The sequence below is a fragment of the Camelus bactrianus genome, chromosome 19 (genome assembly GCF_048773025.1).
Source record: "Camelus bactrianus isolate YW-2024 breed Bactrian camel chromosome 19, ASM4877302v1, whole genome shotgun sequence".
Lineage (NCBI taxonomy): Eukaryota > Metazoa > Chordata > Mammalia > Artiodactyla > Camelidae > Camelus > Camelus bactrianus.
The window spans coordinates 26,300,925-26,322,247 of NC_133557.1; the positions used below are offsets into that span (position 1 = coordinate 26,300,925).

A 21,323-nucleotide genomic window follows, 5' to 3' on the forward strand; every position below is an offset into this window, starting at 1 on the left:
TGCTTGGACCAAACTATGCTCAATAAATACTGTTTCAATAACATGTTGCAAAATTACAAAGATCAAACACCTTACAGGTCTCAGGTGGATGATTTGGTGGATTCTGTGGTTCTAGTGAAACACAGTTGCTGTGTTTCATTACAAACCTTATATATATAGGGACATTTTATTTTGTTGTTTCTTTTTTCAAAATGGAGAAATTGGGATCTGTGTGGAGAAGATGTGCCCTCTTTAAAGTAATAAAGCATCTCCACATGAAAATGGAGGAAATCAATTAGAGGAGTTAGTATTTCGAACAGTACTTTTTACATGGTAAATACTCAGTAAATATTAGTTATCTTATTATTAATATTATTTTTAATTTTGGAAGAGCTAAATATAACTGGCTGATCCGGAATCAAGTTAAGCTGGCTAATAAAAAAAATCCATTGATTTTGAAAAATTCCATTGGTACCACATATATTTCATAATTCACTTTTAAAATTACATCACCACATAGATACCCATTCTCTGCTGTCTTGCATGATATAACTTGGCTAATTCCATCAGGGTGAAAATTGGGGAAATTCCATGACAAGATTATTATTGCAAATTATTCTCTGCCCAAAGTACATTCTGTTACGCTCCTGTTTGTCAAGAGCCTGTCTTGACATATCTTATTATGGCTGTGGACTTGGATGAAGGGTTATCGAGCTCTGACTGTGTTTTGCCAGCGCTTTAATGTGAACCACCAAGTGTGTACTTCCATAAGGGACTGGCACCTTAAAGGGAGACGATAGAAAGTATCTCCGTCATCAGGGCGAGTAAACTGCAGGGAGAAGGAAAGTGGATACCTAGGTATTTGACAATATTCATGAGCCGGGCCAAGAGAGCAATTCTAAAGAAAATTCTAGAAGAGTCCTTTTATCTTTGGGAGAAAAAGTGTTTAGCTAGCAGGGTATTTAAGCAGACTTTGTGTGGCACAAATGTCAAATAGCCCTCACCTTTTACATCTTATTACCTGATTTTCCCCCCAGCAGAGCTCAGCTATGCAGCCTCCTGTGTTGTAGTTCTTGGCGAAATCCAGTGACGACGTTTGCAGCAGGGAGGAGGAGGGCAATCAAAGTCCAATCCCGCTGAAACTGGGAAGAGTAATTTGGGATCTTGTATGTCTACATGAACACTCAGATTCCTCCAAAAGAATGGGCTTTTCCATTAAAAAATAATTTAATGTACATTTCCAGGGGTCTCTTGATTTGTTTTTTTATGCTACCCAGGTAGAATGGAATTCTTTGGAAGGGGAGTCATTCAACAGATGGTTACTGAGTACCTACAATTCTTGGCACCATTCTTGGCCCTGGAGATACGATAATGAATGACACAGACAGACTCCGACTTCTTGGAGCTCACACTCTACTGGGGGAGATGGAAGACACACATGTAATCAAAGAAACAGTACAATTTCAGATCGACATAAGACAGGGGGATGGAATGGGGGTATGAATGGTTACCGTGCTTCGGCTGTCTGTCAAGCCCCTTCTAAAGGACCTGACATTTGAGAAGTAGTTGGCCTCATTAAGACCTGGAGGACCAGGGACAGGGGCTCATTAGCTTGACAGCTAACAGCTTAAGGAGCCCTGCACAGAGAATCACACAAAGAATCCTCATCAGAAACACAGAGATGTTTTATTCACCCTAAAGACAAAGGGACAGTATTCCCTACTTTTGTCTCTAAACCTAATTATCAAATGGTTCCTGGTTGCCATGCTCTGGTGTTACAGAGGCGTTTTTATTATTCCAAGTTGTTTAAAATACAAGCTGCTTAAAATAAGAATTAAACTGAATAATGCTATGAGGACTACCTTGCATATATTCACCAGTTCACAGGTGGAACCGGCTTCTTCTGGGGATCACACATTTTCATTAGCATCGGAAGGGAGTGAACTTCAGTCAATTTCTCAGGTCCCCAGATGCTCCACATAGAAGTTACTTGCGAGTCATCTGATCCACCAAACACTGCAGAAAATACTCTTGGGCACAAAGTTTAAAGGCATGGGGCCCCTTAGAAATCTAATTGTTCTGAAGGTGTGTTTAAAATAAAACAAAACAGAGCTAAGGATCAGAAAGATGAACTTTGGTTGGTTTGGCCTGCCCAGCCTCCAGGCTGTTTTCTGGCTTCTGTTGGGGGCATTGCCTCTCCCACCGGCACTCTGCATGGTTCTATGGGTTCATCTCTTCCTCCAAGGGAAGGCCCATGACTTCAAGGGAGACATGTCAATTCTGGAAGCTTTAGAAAAGGAGGAAGGTATTAAACACGCATTGATTAAAATGATCAAGGGTTAGGAAGAGCTTGGAAAGAAACTGGAGATAGAGGTGAATAGGCAGAGAAATTATCTGGGGTTACACTCTGGAGAGCAGAAACAGCACAGGAGAAAAATCATTATAAAAGTAACAGTGGCGTCTTGGATGGAGTGGCTTTTTTGGCAGTGTTAGGCCAGTCTGTTAAGGGGGATGTCTCCCTCACCCCACAGGTCTGGGCCCTTGGCAGGCTCCATGGTGCAGCAGGACGATGGGTTCTGGCCATAGACTGGCCAGGAGGGGTGGACAGTTGACCCAAGTGGCCATTTGGAGTCTTACTCTGAAGCATTGATTGGGGATTTTGGAAACAGCTAAACATATCACATCAGTGCAAACTTGTCTCTTGACCAGGAATTATGGGGAGACCATCTTATGCCACCACATAACTGAAGCAGAAGAGGAGGAGGTTTTTAGAGATAAGGGAAGGTGAAATTGCTGAGCAGAGAGAAGTGAAGCGAGGGCCCTGCCGGCCTGACAGTTCCCACTGGCAGGCCTGAGACCAAACTTGTGGATTTGGTCGCAAGTTAGAATCTTTTAGTTACAAGCAGCAGAACTGGACAGGGGCTTGCAAAAGTGTGGCTGGATGGCCAAGCCTGGGGTGTGGACAGATTCCAAAACGGAAGCCCACTGCTAAAGCATCGTCAATACCAGCATGGCAGGACCCAGCGACCCAGACTGTACTCAGCTGGTATCGTCTGAACGCCCCCAGGCTATCTGAATAGCATTCTTGCTTTCAAATTCTCAAGCCTCCATTCGCTCCGGCATTTTTGTTTCTCAAGCAGCTGTGTGGGTCACAGATTTTCATCCCTCTCTCGGGCACCCAAGATCGTTCACAAAAGTCATCCTGGTTCTCATTCAGAATAAATGATGTTCTGCATTTGGATACTAACCTCGCAGACTTTACCTCCCATGAGTCGACTCCAAACCTCTTAGCCAAGACAGAGGAGATAACTAAGTGGAGGAGGGTTTATGATGGGTAAGCATTTTCCTTTAAAACGGTCTCGGCTAAGCGTCCTTGTTTTGTTCTAGGTAACTTGGAAGCTTTTGAAACTGGTTTATGTTGCCCAGGAGAACAATGTTATCTCAGTGTGTGGGTCCAAGGAGGCAGCTCCTTTCTGGCGTGAAGGGCATTTGTCCCACAGCAGCAGGCAGTATGCTGCTTCAGTATGTGACCATTGATTTTGGAAGAAAGTTTACGTGGGATTCAGAAAAAGAATGAAAGCTTTAGCAGCTCATTCCTGGCAGTTCAGAAATGCAACAGAATTCAAAACAAACAATCATAACATCCAGGAAAAAAATAGTGAAATTGTTTTAAAAAGGAAACTTTTAAGTATAATATACATACAAAAAAGGAATCCCTTTTGAAAAGTAAAAAAAAAAAAAAAATCCACTCCTTAATCATGAACTGCCTTCAGTATAAAGCCTTATACTTTTACATATGAAATTAGAGGTTTTTAAATGAAATGTACCTTCCGATTCCATTTTTATTCTTTTGTTAAATTTTAAATAGAATTGCTTAGCAGCATTTCCAGCAGATAAAGATTCTCCTTTAGAAGTAAAATCTTCAGAGAAGAATTCCTGCAATCTTAATCATTAACTTACTGAACCCATCACAACATTAGCCAAAGTGAGTGTTCCCAGGTAAGAACACGGTAAGAGCAATTCATGCAGCCCAGTGATGGGAAATACAAGTTCCTGTAATGTACACAGTGTCGCCCACGGCAGAAGAGGCACAGGAAGTCCCCAGACACCTGAGTCATGAATGGCACTTCCTGCACCTGAGCGCCCCTCGCACCTTCCATGGCCACACCTGCCTTTTGTTCTCAATTTGGGAGAACTAGTCAGGGCTGGTGCTGGTTTTGGCAGCTCTCATCCCCTGCGCCTGGCAAGCTCGAGAGGCTGCAGAGAGATGTTCTCTGAAAATGTCTCGGAGGAATATTGTAACTGTTAGTGGGCGAGTATCGTGGATTTCAGCAGTCCTGGACTCAAAATCTTCAGAGATGGCACAGACAGGCTAGTTGTGTTAAACACTTGGGTATAAAGACCATTAGAAGCAGTGGGAACTTCCTGTGTGTTGAACTGGGAGCTCCACGGAGTCAGATAAACTGAGCAGTTAGGTTGTAAATCAGATTATAACTCAGCTGTTGCTAATAGTTAAAATGATTCTTGACAATCCCTTAGGAAGCCGCTCCTTGGAGACCAGCGTGCTTCCCAGGGACACACGCGACATCGCTCAGCATAGCCAGACTGCCTCCCCGGCACCTCCCCCTCCCTGAACTGGAATCTATCGCTGATTCTTCCTCTGAGCTCCAGAGATAGAGGAAGGAGACTGCAGGAAAAAGTATTTAATTACAAGAATCAAACTCATGACAGCAAGTGCTCCCACTGTGAAAGATACCCAGGACAGAGTCCTGATTGGGGGGAACAGCATGGATCCTAGCCTGGACTTGAAGGTCCATGAGGTCAGGGGCCATGTGTGTTTTGTTCGCTGCTGTTTGCCTGAGACTTAGCAGGATGACTGACCCCCAGATCACGTGCAGGGGTCACATTTGACCTGTGTGGCCACACAGGGCCCCTTGTTCAGAAGATCCTCATACTTGGTTTAACGCTCTGCTGTTGCCGTAATGGAATTTTTAATAATGTTTGAACAACCTTCTCCCCCTCAACACAAACATTTGCACTTTGCACTGGGCCCCGCAGATACGTGCCTGGTCCCAGTGACATTTAATAAAAGTGTGGAGAATGGATGAGGGAGTGAATAAGGCCAGGGTTACCCCTCCCACCACCTGACACTCAAACTCTGGGTTCAGGTGAGAAAAAAAGTTTTTGCTTCACCTGGTCTGAAGTTCTGACCTCTTCCAGTGATGAGTGGCAGTACGGCCATCCCTGCATTTCAGGGAAAGCCCGCCTCTGGCCACACACCTGGTCTGACTCAGTCCTTCAACAGAAAAGTTCCCTGAGACTTTAATCCAGGAAATTTCCCAAAGGGGATTATTTAGTCTTATGTAATAATGGGGGGAGTTAGTACTTAGGTGCTGGTTGGGCTCCACTGGATTCAGCCCTGTTCTTTTGTTTTTGCTGTTGGCAAGTTGGACACCCAGGGGAGCCAATGTTTTAGTTCAAGTCTGAAAGCTGGAAAAGACTAATGTCCCAGCTTAAGCAGTCAGGCAGCGGGGAGTTCCCTCTTACTCAGCCTTTTTGTTCTAGTCAAGTCTTCAACTGATTGGACGAGGCCCACCCTTGTCAGAGAGGGTGATTTTCTTCACTCGGTCAACCAACTCAAATATTATTCTTACCCAGAAACAACCTCACAGGCACACCCAGAATAATGTTTGATCAAATGTCTAGGTGTCCCATGGCCCAGTCAAGGTAACATATAAAACTAATAATCACAGGGAGTAAGAGGAAGACCCTTAAATTAAAACCAGGGCTATTGCCCAATGAGGGGAAAGGCATGTGGGTGGGGAAGCAAATACTTCACATCCAGGAGGAGTAATTCCTCTTGGGCAGACAATCACATGGGGTCTGATGCACACAATTTTGTTTTTTTCCTCTCCCTAAGCAGAGACACTATTATAAAATGAAGTCTGTAAGAAAGAGTTGCAATTGGATATGAAGCCTAACAAAGAGAATCAATGCATTACATATTAATTATACATTAATTCCCATTTATGCATCATTCAAATGCATTTCTAATATTTTTCATTTTATTTGAATGGGATCTTCAAATACAAAGGGAAATTTTCATTGACATGCTGTCCTATATATCTTGCCAAATTGCACAAAAAATACAGGTAGAATCTGGTTTTATAAACATAACCAGATGTCATAATTACTTGGCAAGTATTAAAATTTATTTAAACAGAGTTGGTTCTATAGTAAATGGGACAGGATTGTTTTTGAGAGGTGTAATACTTAATATTTCCTATGAAGAATGGGAAAATATAGTATAGTTGAAATTAACCAGGATTTGTATTCTCATGTTATCATATAATAGCTGTATCAGCTCTAGGAACTTGGAGAAATGACCCATTGGTCCACATCTGTGAAATGGAAATCATACCTGTAATTCGGACAGAATGACTTTGCAGAAGTTAAGAACCCAACGCATATGAAGTGCTTAATAAAAACAAAGCCTCTTTTCAATGTCAATGCTGATTTAGGGGCTCTCCCTCTTCTCCCGTGTCTTTGCAAAATAGCTCTACCTCAGCTCTGCAAATAGGAACTCATACATAAGTGGAGATCCGCATCCTACAGGTAACTTTTGTCTGAATAATAAAGCACAAATGGGTTCTTGTGGCATTTAGACCCTTCATAGTCTGACTTCACCTAAATAATTCCACTGTTCCCTTAGGTTGAGCTCCTTACGTGATGCTAATACTAATAGTCTTAACTTTTTCCTTCTCGTCCTCACCAACACAGGGCTAGCTGTAACGAATCTTAAATGTACTAGCTGTTACTGTCTCTGGTCATCCTTTTTAACTTAAGAAAGCATATAAGAAAATCAGTTTAATGAACCTGCTGTAATTCACGTGCACACGCGCAAGAGCAATTCACTCTCACGACAGTATTGTATTTGTTCCGTGTTTGGACTTGAATCTGCTAGAGGCACCCTTTACTCTGAGCAGTGTATTGGAGAAAACTAGACTCAGGGAGTCTAAAGCTTTCTTACAAAGAAGAGACCAGCTATCAATCTATATCTGTATCTCCACATCCTTCTCTATACTGTGGGCCTAATTATCAAAAAGAACATCAACTTAGTTACAGGTTAAGTGGGCAAAAATCAGTTCTTATAACAAACATTTACAGATTAAGCAAATAAATGTAATTTCTTCTAGCAGTCATGTTTTATGAGATTTGTGCTCATCACATTAAGGATTAAATTTGCAGAAATTTTAGAAAAATGTAATTAACTGCTGAACATCTCAGAAAGCTTCTTGTTCCTTCTCAAAAACTTAGGACAATAATGCTGAGGACCTATTTAGACTTACATCCTTTGCTTCTGATGACTGAACAGCATCACAGATGGGCGGAATGTGAGAATTACCTAACCTTCCTTATCTTTACTGAGAAAATGAACGCACAGTCATGTCTTAAAAAAGAAGTCTCCCAGATGTTATTAAAGTAACACGTAATCATCAAATGAAACCTGAGAAAGTACAAATGAGAAAAAATAATTGCATTTCATGTCACCACCCTGAGAAGAGTTTTACATATTTCTTCCTATATATTCTATCTATGGGTAGGTTTAAAAATTCTAGGTAGAAACACAATGTGTCCATTTTATAGCTTGATTTTATCACTTACCACTACGTCTGACATTATTATACATCTGTTAACGTTAATATTGGGGGGAAGGTGTAGCTCAAGTGATAGAGTGTGTGCTTGGTATGCAAGAGGTCCTGGGTTCAGTTCCCAGTGCCACCTCTAAAAATAAAGAAATAAACCTAATTACTTCCCACCCCCCCAAAAAACTAATATTGATTTCTACCTGAGTAAAAAAGTAGTCCAAAAACTTAGAAAAATGTAGAAAAAGCTGTAAAGGTCAAGTAAAAAATCACCTTGAATCCCTGACACGCAGCTATAAAACCACTGTTGTATATTAACATTTTTATGTGTTTCATTTCTATATTTTTCTAAGTATATCCATCTATATCCCTACAGATGAGCTTTTGAGAACAAAATTGGGATTGGAATTTTGCATCCTATCTGTTTTTCAGCTTGGCTCTCCCATGTCACTACTTTTCAAAACCGACATCATGATAAAAGCATATTATTGTGGGCATCTTATGGGCTGAACCCTTAGGGTTGTTCAAATGTTTCATTCTTATAAACTAACTGATTTAATAAACACACTTGTACAAAGATTCTATTTCTGGTTTGAGACCTATTTTCTCAGAACAGGTGGCCAGAAATAGAATTATCCTTAAAACAATAAAAGTGCCTATTCATTTAATTAAACTGCTCTCTAAGCGTTTCTAAGCATCCATCTTTTTTCCGAGTGGCCGTGTATGAGTGTGAGGTCAGGGGCTGATTTTTTATTTCTCTTTTGCCCTGGGAAAGACTGAAGAGACATCAGTGATTGACAGCAATGGTTTCCGTGACGCCTTCCATCTCATTCTTCGCTTATGGCTGAACGTGAACCGCATTTCTCCAAAGAGATTAGTCATGACGCTTTTTGAGGTTTTACAAGCATTAAGCAGCAGTTGAGGGATCACTTTTCTCTGTTAATTGTTTTCTGTCTTTCATTTACACGTGTAACCCCCACTAGCTGATGGTTACATGATGGTGGGGGGAGGTCGTGCTGGTTTGTGGGCTTGAGCCGACTTCGTTGTGGTTTTAATATCCCCTCAGCCTTGTTTCTTCATTGAAGCCTGTGCCAGTTTGACACAAATGCAGCCTGCAGGTTACTTGAGTATGTGATTTACACGATCCAAAGCCTTGAAAGTCAGCACCAGGTCCGTGATTGTAATTGGTGTGTCCCATGGCAATATGGTAAGGGTGTTTTTCTCCGTCAGCTAGCATTTTGCCTCACAACAGCCTAAGCAATATTGCAGCTTTTTGTTTGTTTTTTTGTCATTCCATCCCTTCCTGATTGTCTTGGCTGAATTTGCCATGACAAAGGAATAACTTTTCTCTTAAAATAACATCTTTTTAGGTTCTTTGTGGCAAATAATCTAATCCTGTACCAGACTCAGCCATTGAAGAATCTGAAAAAGGGGTTTGGAATGCACACAGAGCCTCTGTGAGGGCTGAGGAATCTGCAGTGAAGGCAAGCATCTAAGGATGACATTGAGATGACCTTGCAGGACTGTTGGCTGCGACCATCTCAGCACCTCTGGGACTGAGTCACTAAGGCCAGGACCTCCTGCTGGGACTCCCTTCCTGCTCCTCCCTCTGCCAGGCTGCCCCCATTACCGGGAATGGATTCCCCAGGCACCTGGCACCTCTTCTCACTGCTCTCTTAGAGCAGTGTTTCCCTCTGCTGAATATGATTGTCTGGACCTAGATCCTCAGACCTGCATCCCAGCTTCAAAGATGCTAGGAAATTGAGTTCTGACCTCTAGAATGGAGAAGTGACACCTGTGACCTGGAAATTTCCCACAAGTATAGAGAAAAGTATTCAAGAGAGATTTGATGGTCACAAACACGTCAGTTGCCCACTTCACTGCAAAACAGTTCCTTGTCTGAGCAGCACCTGTGTGAAGAGGCTGCCTGGCTGAACACTAGGTGTGTCCCAGCTTCCGGGCAGATCCTTGCTGAATGAATCACGCTAGGAAATTTATATTTTAATTTGAAGATATGCTGTGAATGCTCCTTATAACAAGTTCTGACTCCTTTCTCAAGACCCAAATTACCTTTGAAACAGTTTAGTGAAAGTCTCATGAAGACTTTAGAACAATGCATATACACTGGAGGGGTTGGGGAAAATGTGACGCTTTTTTCCAGTAAAAACTAAGGTGAGAATTCAAACTTGAGAGAGATGATTATATTTTGGCTCAGAGACAGAGCGGTTTCCTTGCTCTTGTGCAGTCTTGCTTGGTGCAGCGTAGACAAGAATGTGGACAGTTTCTGAGGGTTTGTAAAAGGAAAAGAAAATGTCAGAATCTGGAGTCACAGCGCCACCTGGTGAAGGAGGAGAGAGCTATTCAGGCCACGAGTCCACATGATCACTGTGAGGCACATAGTACTAGAGCTACCAGCTGGGAAAAAAAAAAAAAAAAGTGAATGGAGATATTCTATGGACTCTTGTACATTGTTACTGAATGAATCCACCAACAGCTATATTGTATCATACATTACGGTGTGAATTCCTAAATACACAGTCACTCATTCCGTACACCATTTATTCATTCGCTAATATTTGTACCTACTTCCCTGCGATTATTGATGCTGCGATTACAGAGATGAAGGAACAAACTTTGTTTCCGTGGATGCTCCCAATGTAACAGGGGAGACAGAGTTCAAAAGGAAATGTCCAGGGGGTGGGGGGCTACAAGGGTGCTTAAAGAGGGGTGCTGCTCTTTCTGGGTCCTGGATGTGTTGAAGGAAAGCTTCCTGGCTGGGCCTCCCAGAGTGGAGATTTACTTAAGATCTCCTCCCTTAGCAAGTGAAGCTGGTATTCACTTTAAGTCGGAGATGTTTAAATGCTCTATTAAAATATATTTATTCTAAATTTAAAAGACAGATTATTTTTTTTTAAATTGAGAAATCCCTCCTCCTCCCAGCTAAGAGCCTCTCTCCAACCCCTCCATTCTGTTCTTCTCTGTCTCAGCACCTCATTTGTTTTCCCCTTCATGCCCTTGGCACCCTTTGTAATGATTTTGCACTTTTTTGTTTTGTCTCCCCCTCCGCTGTCCATTTCTGCAGTGCCTTTAAATTTTGCTAATTTGTGAATTTTTCAATGAATGAGTATCATTGATGGAGCTGCCAATATGAGCCAGATCCTTTGAAAAGATTTAACCCTGAAGAAACGTCTTTATTCGACAAATGTATACTTAGAGCATATGAGCTGGGCACGGGGAAGATATAATGCAGCAGGTTTGGGGTCTGGAGCTGGGACCGCAGCAGAATTGGCAATGCCACGTGGGGCAAGTGCTGTGGAAGGGAAAGCAGAGGGGGCTATGAGGCCCCGCCCTCCCACTCACCAAAGAGGAAACTGGGACTTTGAGAAAGAAGACTTGTCTAGAGCAGTTCTCAAACTGTGGAGATATTTTCAGGGGATCCCGGAGGACCTCCTATTTTCAATTACATATCTAGGTGAGATCAGATTTTCTTCATATATGTCAATTAAACAACATATTGTGAGAGACTGACTGCAGAAGCAGGCATGAGAATCTGAACTTCCATTAAGCCACACATTACAGAGATCTGCAAAAATGTAAAACTATGCCATTCTTTTCAACATTTCTTTTTGTCCTAGAAAATATGTTTATTTTTAATTTCAAAATGTCACAACATGCAATGAGTTTTTAAATTATCTTTGATTAATAAATACATTCAAAAGTTCTGCTCTAATTGCTAGAATGATAAACATCGATGAATATAGAACAGAAGTTCTTTGGCAGTCCTCCATAATTTTTAAGAGCGTAAAGGGATCCAGAGACAAAAAAAAAAGAAAAAAAAAAATCAGGCTGCACACGTGCCAGAGTAGAGTAATTGCTGAATAGTACTGTTGAATAAATTAACTTCTGGGGGTACTTCCTCCTTTATACCAGCTGAATTATCAGGGCACAAACAGCTCACATGCTATTGCCAAGGTCATTCGCTCCCAGCTCTTTTTTTAGGGAGGTTTGTGGGATTGACGGAAAGGAATTTCCCTTCCGTCGGTTTGCGGTCTCTGTGCGCTGGGCGCCCCCTGCTGGCCGCTGCAGGAACCTGCGGCCGTCCGCCACACCCCCAGTTTCTGTCGGCCCACAGGGAGACGCCTGTCCCTTTAATTGGCATGTACCAAGTCCTTCCAGGATACATTTCCTCCCCGAGTCCCCAGACGTTAGGAATCACTGATCGAAGATCCAGTCGGAGGGAGTGTGGAGGCCACGTTTTGTTCTGCGGGCGTCCTCGGCCGACGCGGAGCGAGGGAGGGCGCGGGGCCGGGGCGGGCCGTGAGGACCCTCCCCGCTCGCGCCGTAGTCCAGTCCCAAGATGGCGGCCACCATGAAGAAGGCGGTGAGTGGGGCGCTCGGCCGCGGGATGCTCGGCGGGCGGGCGGGCGGGGTCGGCCGGCGGGGACCCGCTGTGGGATGCTGGGGGCGCGCAGCGCGGGAGCCCGGCGTGGGGCCCAAGGCCGAGGCTCCCGGCCCTGAGGGTGGCTCCGGGGCGAGGCCCGCCCGCGCCCGGCGCGCTGGGGTCTTTTGGGGCCGAGGCGGGGCGCCCGGGCTGAGACCCTTAGAGGACTCGGGGGCTCCTGTCGCGGTGCCGAGGATGACCCTGCAGAGTCCGAGGACCCCGCCGCCCAGGCCTCGTCCTCGGGGTATGGGCAGCCGGAGGGCCGGGCTGACTGCGGTTGGCCACAACGCTGGGCGCTTTACCTGGGTCATCAGTTTCCCGCACAGGTTCACGAGGATGGGTGCTCCTCGCACCTTCATTGCAGACGGGGAAGCTGAGGCCCAGAGAGGTGGAGTCACCTGCCCAAGGTCACGCAGCTGTAAGGAGCAGAGCAGGACCCCGCGTCTCCGGAGTGTCTGGCCCCCGAGCCCCAGTGCCCAGTCCTGAGCCACCCATATCCACACCCGATGCCCCTGCGCCCTCCAGGCTAAAACCATGTACACTGAGGGTAGACGATGGGCCAGGACCCAGAAGCCGCCCGTTTCTTATCTCTGATCCTTCCAGGAACTTAGCTAGGGACGTCCCTCTCCCACCTCCCCCCACCCCCAACTTTACAGATGGAGAAACTTAGACACGGGAGTGGTTAGTGGCTTCAAAGTGACTCAGCTAATACGCAGAGCTGGAGTTCAGACTCAGGTTTTATTTTGTTTTTCCCAAAGCCCACCTTTCATCGTCCTAAGGAAGCAAAACTCCCATTTCAGAGCTTATAACTCAGTAATTCTACCTAGATGCGTGAAGGTGTCTAGATAGGAGAGAAGTAAAATGGAGAGAGCCAAGGAAGTAGTGACATTGGACACCCGATATTTCTTGAGGCTTTACCGTGCTCTGGGCACGGTTCTAAGCACAGTGCACATACATTATTTATTTTAATCTTATCCTCCTTTTTAGGATGGCGCTGGTTTTATCCTTATTTTATAGTTGAGGAAACTGACGCATAGAGGCAAAGTTAGGATTTAAATTTGTAAACACGGGCATTGTCTCTGCAGAGCCTCTGTTTTTAACATCCATGGTGTCTGATGAGAGTCCCCTGGCTGAAGGGCTTTGCTTTGTAGGCTTCCTGCATGCTTGCTTTCATTCCACTCCTGAGACCAGCCCGGAGCTTGCTTCCATTGCTTTCCCATCCACAGCACCTGATCATCTGAGCCGCCTGCTCTCAGTGTAGGGTGACTAGTCCGTCCCAGTTTGCCTGAGATTGAGAGGGTGCTAAAACTGGGAAAGTCCCGGGCGAACAAGGATGAGTTGCTCATCCCACTGGTCTGTCGTCCACAGATTCTTGCTGCGTTCCAGAGTAGAGTTTAGGGCCATGGTGATTCAGACAGGCATGAAACTACATGAGATTCACCTGGCCTCCTCTGTTTTGTATTTGAATTGGGCCCTCTGTTAGGTGTGGCCTTTCCACAGAAGACAGTAGTTGTGGTTCATCCTCGTTTGACAGATGTAGAAACTGAAGTCCAGAGAGATGCGGTAAGTGTTAAAGAAAATAGTAGAAGAATAATTCGAACCCCGGGCTTGATTGCAACATCTTTGATTACCAGCATTTTTTCCTTTTATTCATTCGACCAACTTTTGGAGCATGTGCCACGGTACAGTCTCAGTTTTAGGCGATGGCAATAACATAACAATGGTGAGCAGTGATGAAGTTTTCTCCCCTGATCCTCAGAGCTGAGCATTGTAGAACTCAAACGCTCTGGGGAGAGGTGGGCATTGCTCAGTCGTCACACAGAGAACTGCAAAATTGACAACTCCAGTAAGGACTATGAAAGAAAGGTGCTTGTGAAATGTGAGGGTTGGAATAAGGTCTGCCTTGAGATCAGAGAAGGCTTTCCCGAGAAGGTGGGATCTCTCTGATTCCCTAAGGAGGAGAAGAGAGTGTTAGAAAGGCAGGGAGGCATCCCAGACGGGGAGCACAGACCTTGATAAAAGGGTGGCCAGAGAGGTGGTGGGGAAGAGGTTGAACCACGGTGATAAAAGAATGTGTGGAGGGGTAGGTGGCAGCCAAAACATAAAAGAACATCTTCTTTATCTCAGTAGGGCTCTCATAGATGCAGTGTCTTCCTGTAGATGATGTTTCCGGTACTCTGCACAATTTCTGATAGGTTAGTGGCGGGTGCCTTTTCCTCCCTCCCACTCTAAGGGAAAACAGAGGCATGCCAGTGAGTGAGACTGAAATATCCTAGGGCTAGCCAGCCCTTCAACTTTAATAATAAAAATTGTTGGCAATCTGGAGTCCTTCATATCTATAACCCATCGCTTCCCAGTGGGTCATGACTTCTTCTGGAGAAATGTGAAAGTGAGAGGGTTCAGTCCCATCGTCTCTGAAGTTCTGCTTTCTCAAACCTGGTGTTTGGCCGTGAGGGAGACCGAAGAATGATTTCTGTTTGTCATCGGGTGTAAATGCCTCCTCCGAGAAGCCCCCTCCACCCCCTGCCCCCCAGCGCTTCTACCCTCTCACCTACTTTACTTTCACCATCAAAGTATCCCACCTAGCAAAAAACCTTGCTTTTTGCTCACCTCCTCTACTGGAATGTAAGCTCGCCGATATTCACGAAGGGAGGACCCTTATGAATCCTCTTTTCACAGTGCCCCACACATAGGAAACACTACATAATACACATGACTGTATGCATGAAAGGTGAATAAAAATACTAAGCAAAAATTTCTACTGTAGAAACTGGGTAGGTACCTTTAAAAACCAAAAATACAAGCAGGCTAAATTGGCCAGAATTGCCTTTTAGGTTTTTAGAACCACGAGGGACCCAGCTGTCAGTGCAGGCTCTGCAGGTGAGACCCCGACTCGGTGTGGAGTCTGACGGAGTGGGGTTCCCTGTCCTCCCAAAGTCCCATGAGAGACTGATTCTCCAGATAAGGGTGCAATCAGGGTGCAGAGAATTTACATTTTCACCTTGAATCTTGAGGAGTCCTATTCCTCTGAGACCTAGCAGAATTTTCTTTCACATCTGGGTCTGTTCTTTTTGATGATTTTTGGTAAATGTCATTCAGGAAATAAAACATATAGCTGTCATTTATTGAAAGGCAAAGTCCATCCTCAGGCCCTGTGCCAGAGGGCTCATTCTGTCACCTCTGCAGGGTAGAAATGGCTTCTCTATTTTTACAGGTGACAAACTTGAGGTGGTTTCAGAAAATCGAACAATTTGTGCAAGGTTCCTGCGTGCTTGGATTTGAATACACTGTTTGCTCGCTCTGTGCTTTCCCAAGTGCTAAATAACGCCTTGCTCCTTCAGTTATTTTGGCTTTGTGAGCGGCAGTAACTGCATCTAGCTTCTCTTAAAGCAGGAATTCCTAATCTTTGGGGGTGTGGGTCCCTTTAAATATCCGATGAAAGCCATGAAGACTCTTCCAGAAGAATGCATGTATAATACACACCATTTTGCATACAGTTTCAGGGGGTGAGTGGACCTCTCAAAGTCTGCGGCCCCCCCCCCCCCCCCGTGAGGAATTAGTACCCAACCCCCCGCCCCCGCCGCCAGCGTGGTGCTTCCAGTAACGCAGGAGTGTTCTAGATCAGTGAGATGAAAACGGAAGCCGCTGCTGCTAGTCATGGAAGGTGCTGGCTCCTCGTTTTCGGGCAGCGTGCAGTGTAAGCGGCGCCCGCGGGTTTGCCTCCCACTCCGACTTGAGTCCTTAACCCCCGTGAGGCAGCCGCCGCCACGGAAGTGAGCTGCAGGGCCCGCGCATGCTGGGGCTGCTGTCGGGGAGGCCACAGGAAAACGCCTGCTTTGGAAAGATAGAGGGCAGGTGGCCAAACTCTCTGTGCAACTTTTCAGAAAACGTGCATCAGTGAGTCTGATGGAACATGATTTGGATTCCGATTCAGAAACAATGGGTTAAGCCCCCGTTGCGTTTCAGGCAAGCCCCTTGCTGGGTGCTTTCACGGGGATTGCCCCGTTAAAGTCTCGCGATGACAAATGCATCTATAAATACATCTTCAGGCTTTCAGGGACTGCGTGTCTAAATTCTGCAGGAGCAGGAACGCTGGAATTCTCTGTTCTGTGTTCCTTTAGGGAACTGAAGAGTCCTTGTGTAGGCAGGTGACTTGAATGCCAACACACCCGGTGCACATGGACCTTGCTTTGGCTTCTGTAGTGTAGCTCAGTGTTTCCAACCTCCATACTCGTAAAAATGATGCACAAGGTTGAACATTCAAAATTATATGTATATTGTGATGTAAGGATTTTTTTGAAGATATTTGCTGAGTCTCTGATGATAATAAGCCTGATGCGTACTTATTGGCTGATGAGAGCCTGGGACAGGGGAGGGCTAAATTCTAGGTGAGTGTCTTTATATCCCGACCACTGAGCTCCACGTTGCTTGAGACAACAGGTTGCCTTTCAAATAAAAGAAACGGAAGTGTGCATATTTTATGTTGTTGATCATGAGAGACCAGGTGAGAGGATGGGGTGTGGTTATTGTGAACCATTACTGTTACATGCAAGAGCTAAAAATAGTGCTTGTGGAAGCTATAACTATATATCAACTTCCTCCTTTAAATTATGATCAAGTGCCCTTGTTCCTGTTTTATAAATGAGGGGAAACTCTAAGGTAGTCTGGTATCTAAAAATTGTTTTAAACCATATGGTCCCTCTTTGAGAATCTGATGAAAGTCATGGACTTCAGCTACCTCTTGCAGATACGCATGATTGAGTGTGAACAAACACACACACATACACACTCACACTCTTTCGCCTTTATTTCCAAGAGCTCATGGACCTGTCTGGACTCTAGAGCCAGACTACGCGGATTGAAACTGAGCTTTACCACTTACTGGCTGTATGGCTTTGGGCAAATTACTTAACCTCTCTGCGCCACACTTTCTCCAACTGTAAAATAGTGATACTAATGATCTACTTATTAAGGTTGATTGGAGGATTAGCAGAGATGATACAGGACTTAGAAAGTTCTTCTTACATAGTAAGTGCTCAGTAAATGTTAGCTATTCATATGATTTCATAGATGCTTTGTCATCTCAGCAGCCTAATTTTATTTACAAATTTAATCACATAGTTTAAAAATATTCAGTTTTTATCATTTTACAGTGAGTTATACTTTATTCATAATTAAGACACATAAACAGGTTCTACATTAAAATGAACATAATTTTTACTATGCGTATGTGGAATATAGTCACGAAATGCATAGTGACCCTAAAGCCAGTGTATCAGTTGGATTAAAAATGATAGAAGCTGTCAGATTGCCTCAACAAGCAAAGCAAGTTTTACTTTGAGAGACTAAACTAGTCAGAGGCATTTACCAAGCTTAAATACCACGTCACTTTTGCTCCCTGGGTTATTTTAAAAGAATGGTCTGATTTGAGAAATTCTGCTTGAGGCCAAATGTTGACTGACTTGATTCAGGACTTATTCTTAATTGTTGTTTACATTTGAAATGTTTTTGCAGCCTAGGCATTATTCCATAGAATATCAGAAGAGGTTATATGTTCATGAACAAATCTTAAGCTCGTGGAGCAGAAACTTAGTAAGGCATGTGCTTGTGATAATCTGAACTCCTTGTGATTCTGGACTCTCTGAGGGCAAGTAGTTTACTGAGTTATTTCAGAGTTATAGTAAAAACTAACCTATAGCTTCTCCATTAAAATCAATTCTCCAAAAATTTAAATGTTTTTTTCAGGCTGCAGAAGATGTCAATGTTACTTTTGAAGATCAACAAAAGATAAACAAATTTGCACGGAATACAAGTAGAATCACAGAGCTGAAGGAAGAAATAGAAGTAAAAAAGGTAACTGAAAATATGGATCTTATTTAAGAAAAATAAAAGTTCTCCATGCTATCACTTTTAAAAACTAAATTCAATGATACGTGATGATATTTGTGGTGGACGACATGATATACTCTAGTTAGGGAAGGGAGACACTGGTTAAGGGAGGTGAGATGACGTGTAGATTGTTGAGGGGTGTGGCTGTAGGCTGAGGGTCCAGGAGCCACATCTCAGAGGCCTGTGCTGGTGATGGAGCTGCTGTTGTCACCCAGCTGCCTCCTCCATGATGCGGATACTGTCCCACCCTGGATGTCAGGCCTTGTGCCCAGCCTCTTCTCATGCAGCTCTCTGAGCTGAAGTCAAGTTCAAGTGCATTTGATTAGGGGAATTTATGTTACTGTTTGCTTTCCTCCTATCATCAAGCAAGGTTGAGAAATGCAGGTTTGTGTTTGTGTTTTTATTCTGTATTGGAAGACAGGATTCACAGGAACAAACTAAGGAGATATTTTAAGTGGCCATGGGTACCCGCTGTCCACTATAGGAGGCTTACAGCAGTCTGGAACTATGTAGAGGACAGTGAGTCAGTGAGCTCTTAAGTGCTGCCTTATGAAATGCTGTCTAAAAATGTAAGGAAGTCTTAGTTTAGTGTGATAATACCTTTGTGGAAGGGTCCCTCAAAGAGTTGATATGCCCAAATTAAAATTGGCTTTTAGCCTCTATTAGGGAATTTCGAATACATTTTTCATAGCTGTTTACTTTTGCATTTATAGAAACAACTCCAGAATTTAGAAGATGCTTGTGAGGACATCATGCTTGCAGATGACGACTGCTTAATGATACCTTATCAGATTGGTGATGTTTTCATTAGCCATTCTCAAGAAGAAACACAAGAAATGTTAGAAGAAGCAAAGGTGTGTTGAAATTTTTTCTGGGTGATGAAGTCTTAACTCTTAAACTAGGATTTATGTCATTGTAAGGAATGTGTAATTCTAGGTGGAAGGGAAATAAGGTGTGCTAACTAACATGCCATGGGTTCTTACAGTGTCCCAGGCCTGCTCTGAATGCTTTGTAAGCATAATTTTATTTAATCCTAAGGATGACTCTATGGGATAGGTACCGGGAATCCCAATTAAGCGTTGAAGAATAGAGGCTTAGAGAGGTTAATGGGTCTGAATCATAGTGACAAAGGGAATGATCTTTTGACTCCAGAATCTGTGCTCTAAGTAGTAGTATTTAGAAAGTACAGACTATCATAAAGTAGAAAAAAAAAACCCACCTCTAGTCCCATTACCAGGGATAATCATCCATAATGAACGTTTTCATGTATTTCTTTTACGTTCTCTCCTCCTATTTCTCTGTGTATTTTTGCTCACATTTTGGTCAGTTAACATCCCAAGAGGAGTATTTTCTTGTTCTGTTCAATGTTCAGAATTTATGCGGCAGCCCTTCACTGGGAGTCTGCTCTGGGCCAGCCACATGTGCTTTACAAACATCATTTGTGACGACTGTTGAACGTCATGCAGGTGGACGTTGATTCAGCTCACTGTCCTCCTGTTGTTACGTTCATTTGTTTTCCTATAGTAATATATTGTGCTGAGCATTCTTCTACGTAAATCTTTGTTCACATTTAGGCAGTTCTTTTAAGGAAATAATCAGAGGAGTATAATTGCTGGGGGTCAGAGTGTGAACTGATTGACAAGCTTTGGGCTTGTTAAAAGTTCAGATTGTTGGGCCCAAGCCCAAGAATTTCTAATTCAGGAAGCCTGGGGTGGAGCCCCGAAGCTTGTATTTCTAACAACTTTCCAGGTGATCTGGAGGCCACCCTTGGGGAACCACTGGCCGGATTTCTAAAAGAATAACTGTGTCAGTAGTAGGCATTCTTCTTTTGTTCCTGATAGTGGGTACATACAGTATTTGTGTGATTTCGTTGTTTGTCACGTTTAGGAAAAAGTCTTTTTTGATCCTGGCCTGGAAGGATTTCTGACATTCCACATGTTTCGTGTGGCCAATCTGCTCTTTCAAAGTCTAGTTCCAGGAGCCTTGTAGTTAGGGGAAAATGTCTACCAGATTTTGATGATAAGTTGTTGTTCTTAATTATTGGTGGCAGTGTGAGTTTTTACCATTTCCTCTAGTTTCTTAGTTATTTTTGTGGAAGTTGAAAGAGGCTATGCCAGAAACCAGGCCTGTGATAAACCGTTTACCCCAAGTGTTTGTGTATGGTTCTTTCTTTATTAGGATATGATAATTTAGGAATTCATTTTCTTTTGCCTATTCTGTTTTTCAAGTCAGCCAAAACTGAGAAAAACTTGATTTTCTGTAATAAGCAAAAATAGATCATGAATGAAAAATGCCCACATTCAGACTTTTGGTTTAGAATTAATTATCAGTGTTATTTAGCTGCCTGTCCAAGTTTAGAAAGTTTTTAACCTAAAATTCTTCCCAAATATTATTTCACCCACAGATGCTCAGAAATCATCCAGTTGAATAGAATTAATTTAAACTATTTTTTTTCCAGAAAAATTTGCAAGAAGAAATTGACGCCTTAGAATCCAGAGTGGAATCAATTCAGCGGGTGTTAGCAGATTTGAAAGTTCAGTTATACGCAAAATTTGGGAGTAACATAAACCTTGAAGCTGATGAAAGTTAAACATTTTATAATACTTTTTAAATTTGTTTAATAAACTTGAATATTGTTTAACATGATAATTTCCCTTCTTCAAATGATATGGAAAGCAAAATTTTTTTTAAAATTTTCTTTTATTTAATGGAAACTTGCCTATTTTCACATGTCTTGCTTATTTATTTTATATTTTTAAAAGAAGACAGTATTCATCTATGTATTTTGCATAACAATTATATCAAGTGTAGGGGCTTTATGTCATGTTATTAAAATCAGTTAAGCAATCGTTTATGTTTCTATATTATCATTTAGAATATTTGTGCAATTTTTATTTATAAGAAAATTTAACAGTTGACGTGCGCCGTGTTGTTGATGGATGTCTATTTCAGTTGCTATTTAGAGATGGTGAAAGCACCCCAGGATCCAGCCCTTACATCTGTCTGCTTTTACTCACCTCACAACTAAAACTGTGTCGTGTCCTAAAGCACATGTATGTCTTTACTTAAATATGTGTCGTATATATTGTATCTAAATACGTATCTTTCACATATCTCTCACCGTGGTAAAGGTCCACAAGAGGCAGAGACAAGTTGAGGCATATTGAGCTTCATACATAGAGCAGGACAGTGGGAGAATATTTTAGAAACCAAGGGATGTTTCAATAGAAAGAGATATTTAGTGTTTTTTAAATTAGAAGTTTTAGACTTTAGTGCTTTGTAATTAATGGGAGTTTGTACTGATAACGATGTGGAAGTTAGGTAACTGGGTATTTAAAAATAAGGCTTTTTTTCTTAAATGAAGATTA

At 43.0% G+C, this 21,323-nt stretch overlaps 1 protein-coding gene across 1 annotated transcript; it reads left to right on the top strand.

Moving 5' to 3' along the window:
• Positions 1–11,778: 11,778 nt before the first annotated feature.
• PFDN4 (prefoldin subunit 4) lies at positions 11,779–20,807 on the top strand. Its single transcript, XM_074347473.1, has 4 exons — positions 11,779–12,006; positions 17,812–17,919; positions 18,669–18,809; positions 20,414–20,807. Exons 1-4 carry the CDS (start codon positions 11,983–11,985, stop codon positions 20,543–20,545), a joined length of 405 nt encoding a protein of 134 aa, XP_074203574.1. The 5' UTR covers positions 11,779–11,982; the 3' UTR covers positions 20,546–20,807.
• Positions 20,808–21,323: the final 516 nt, after the last annotated feature.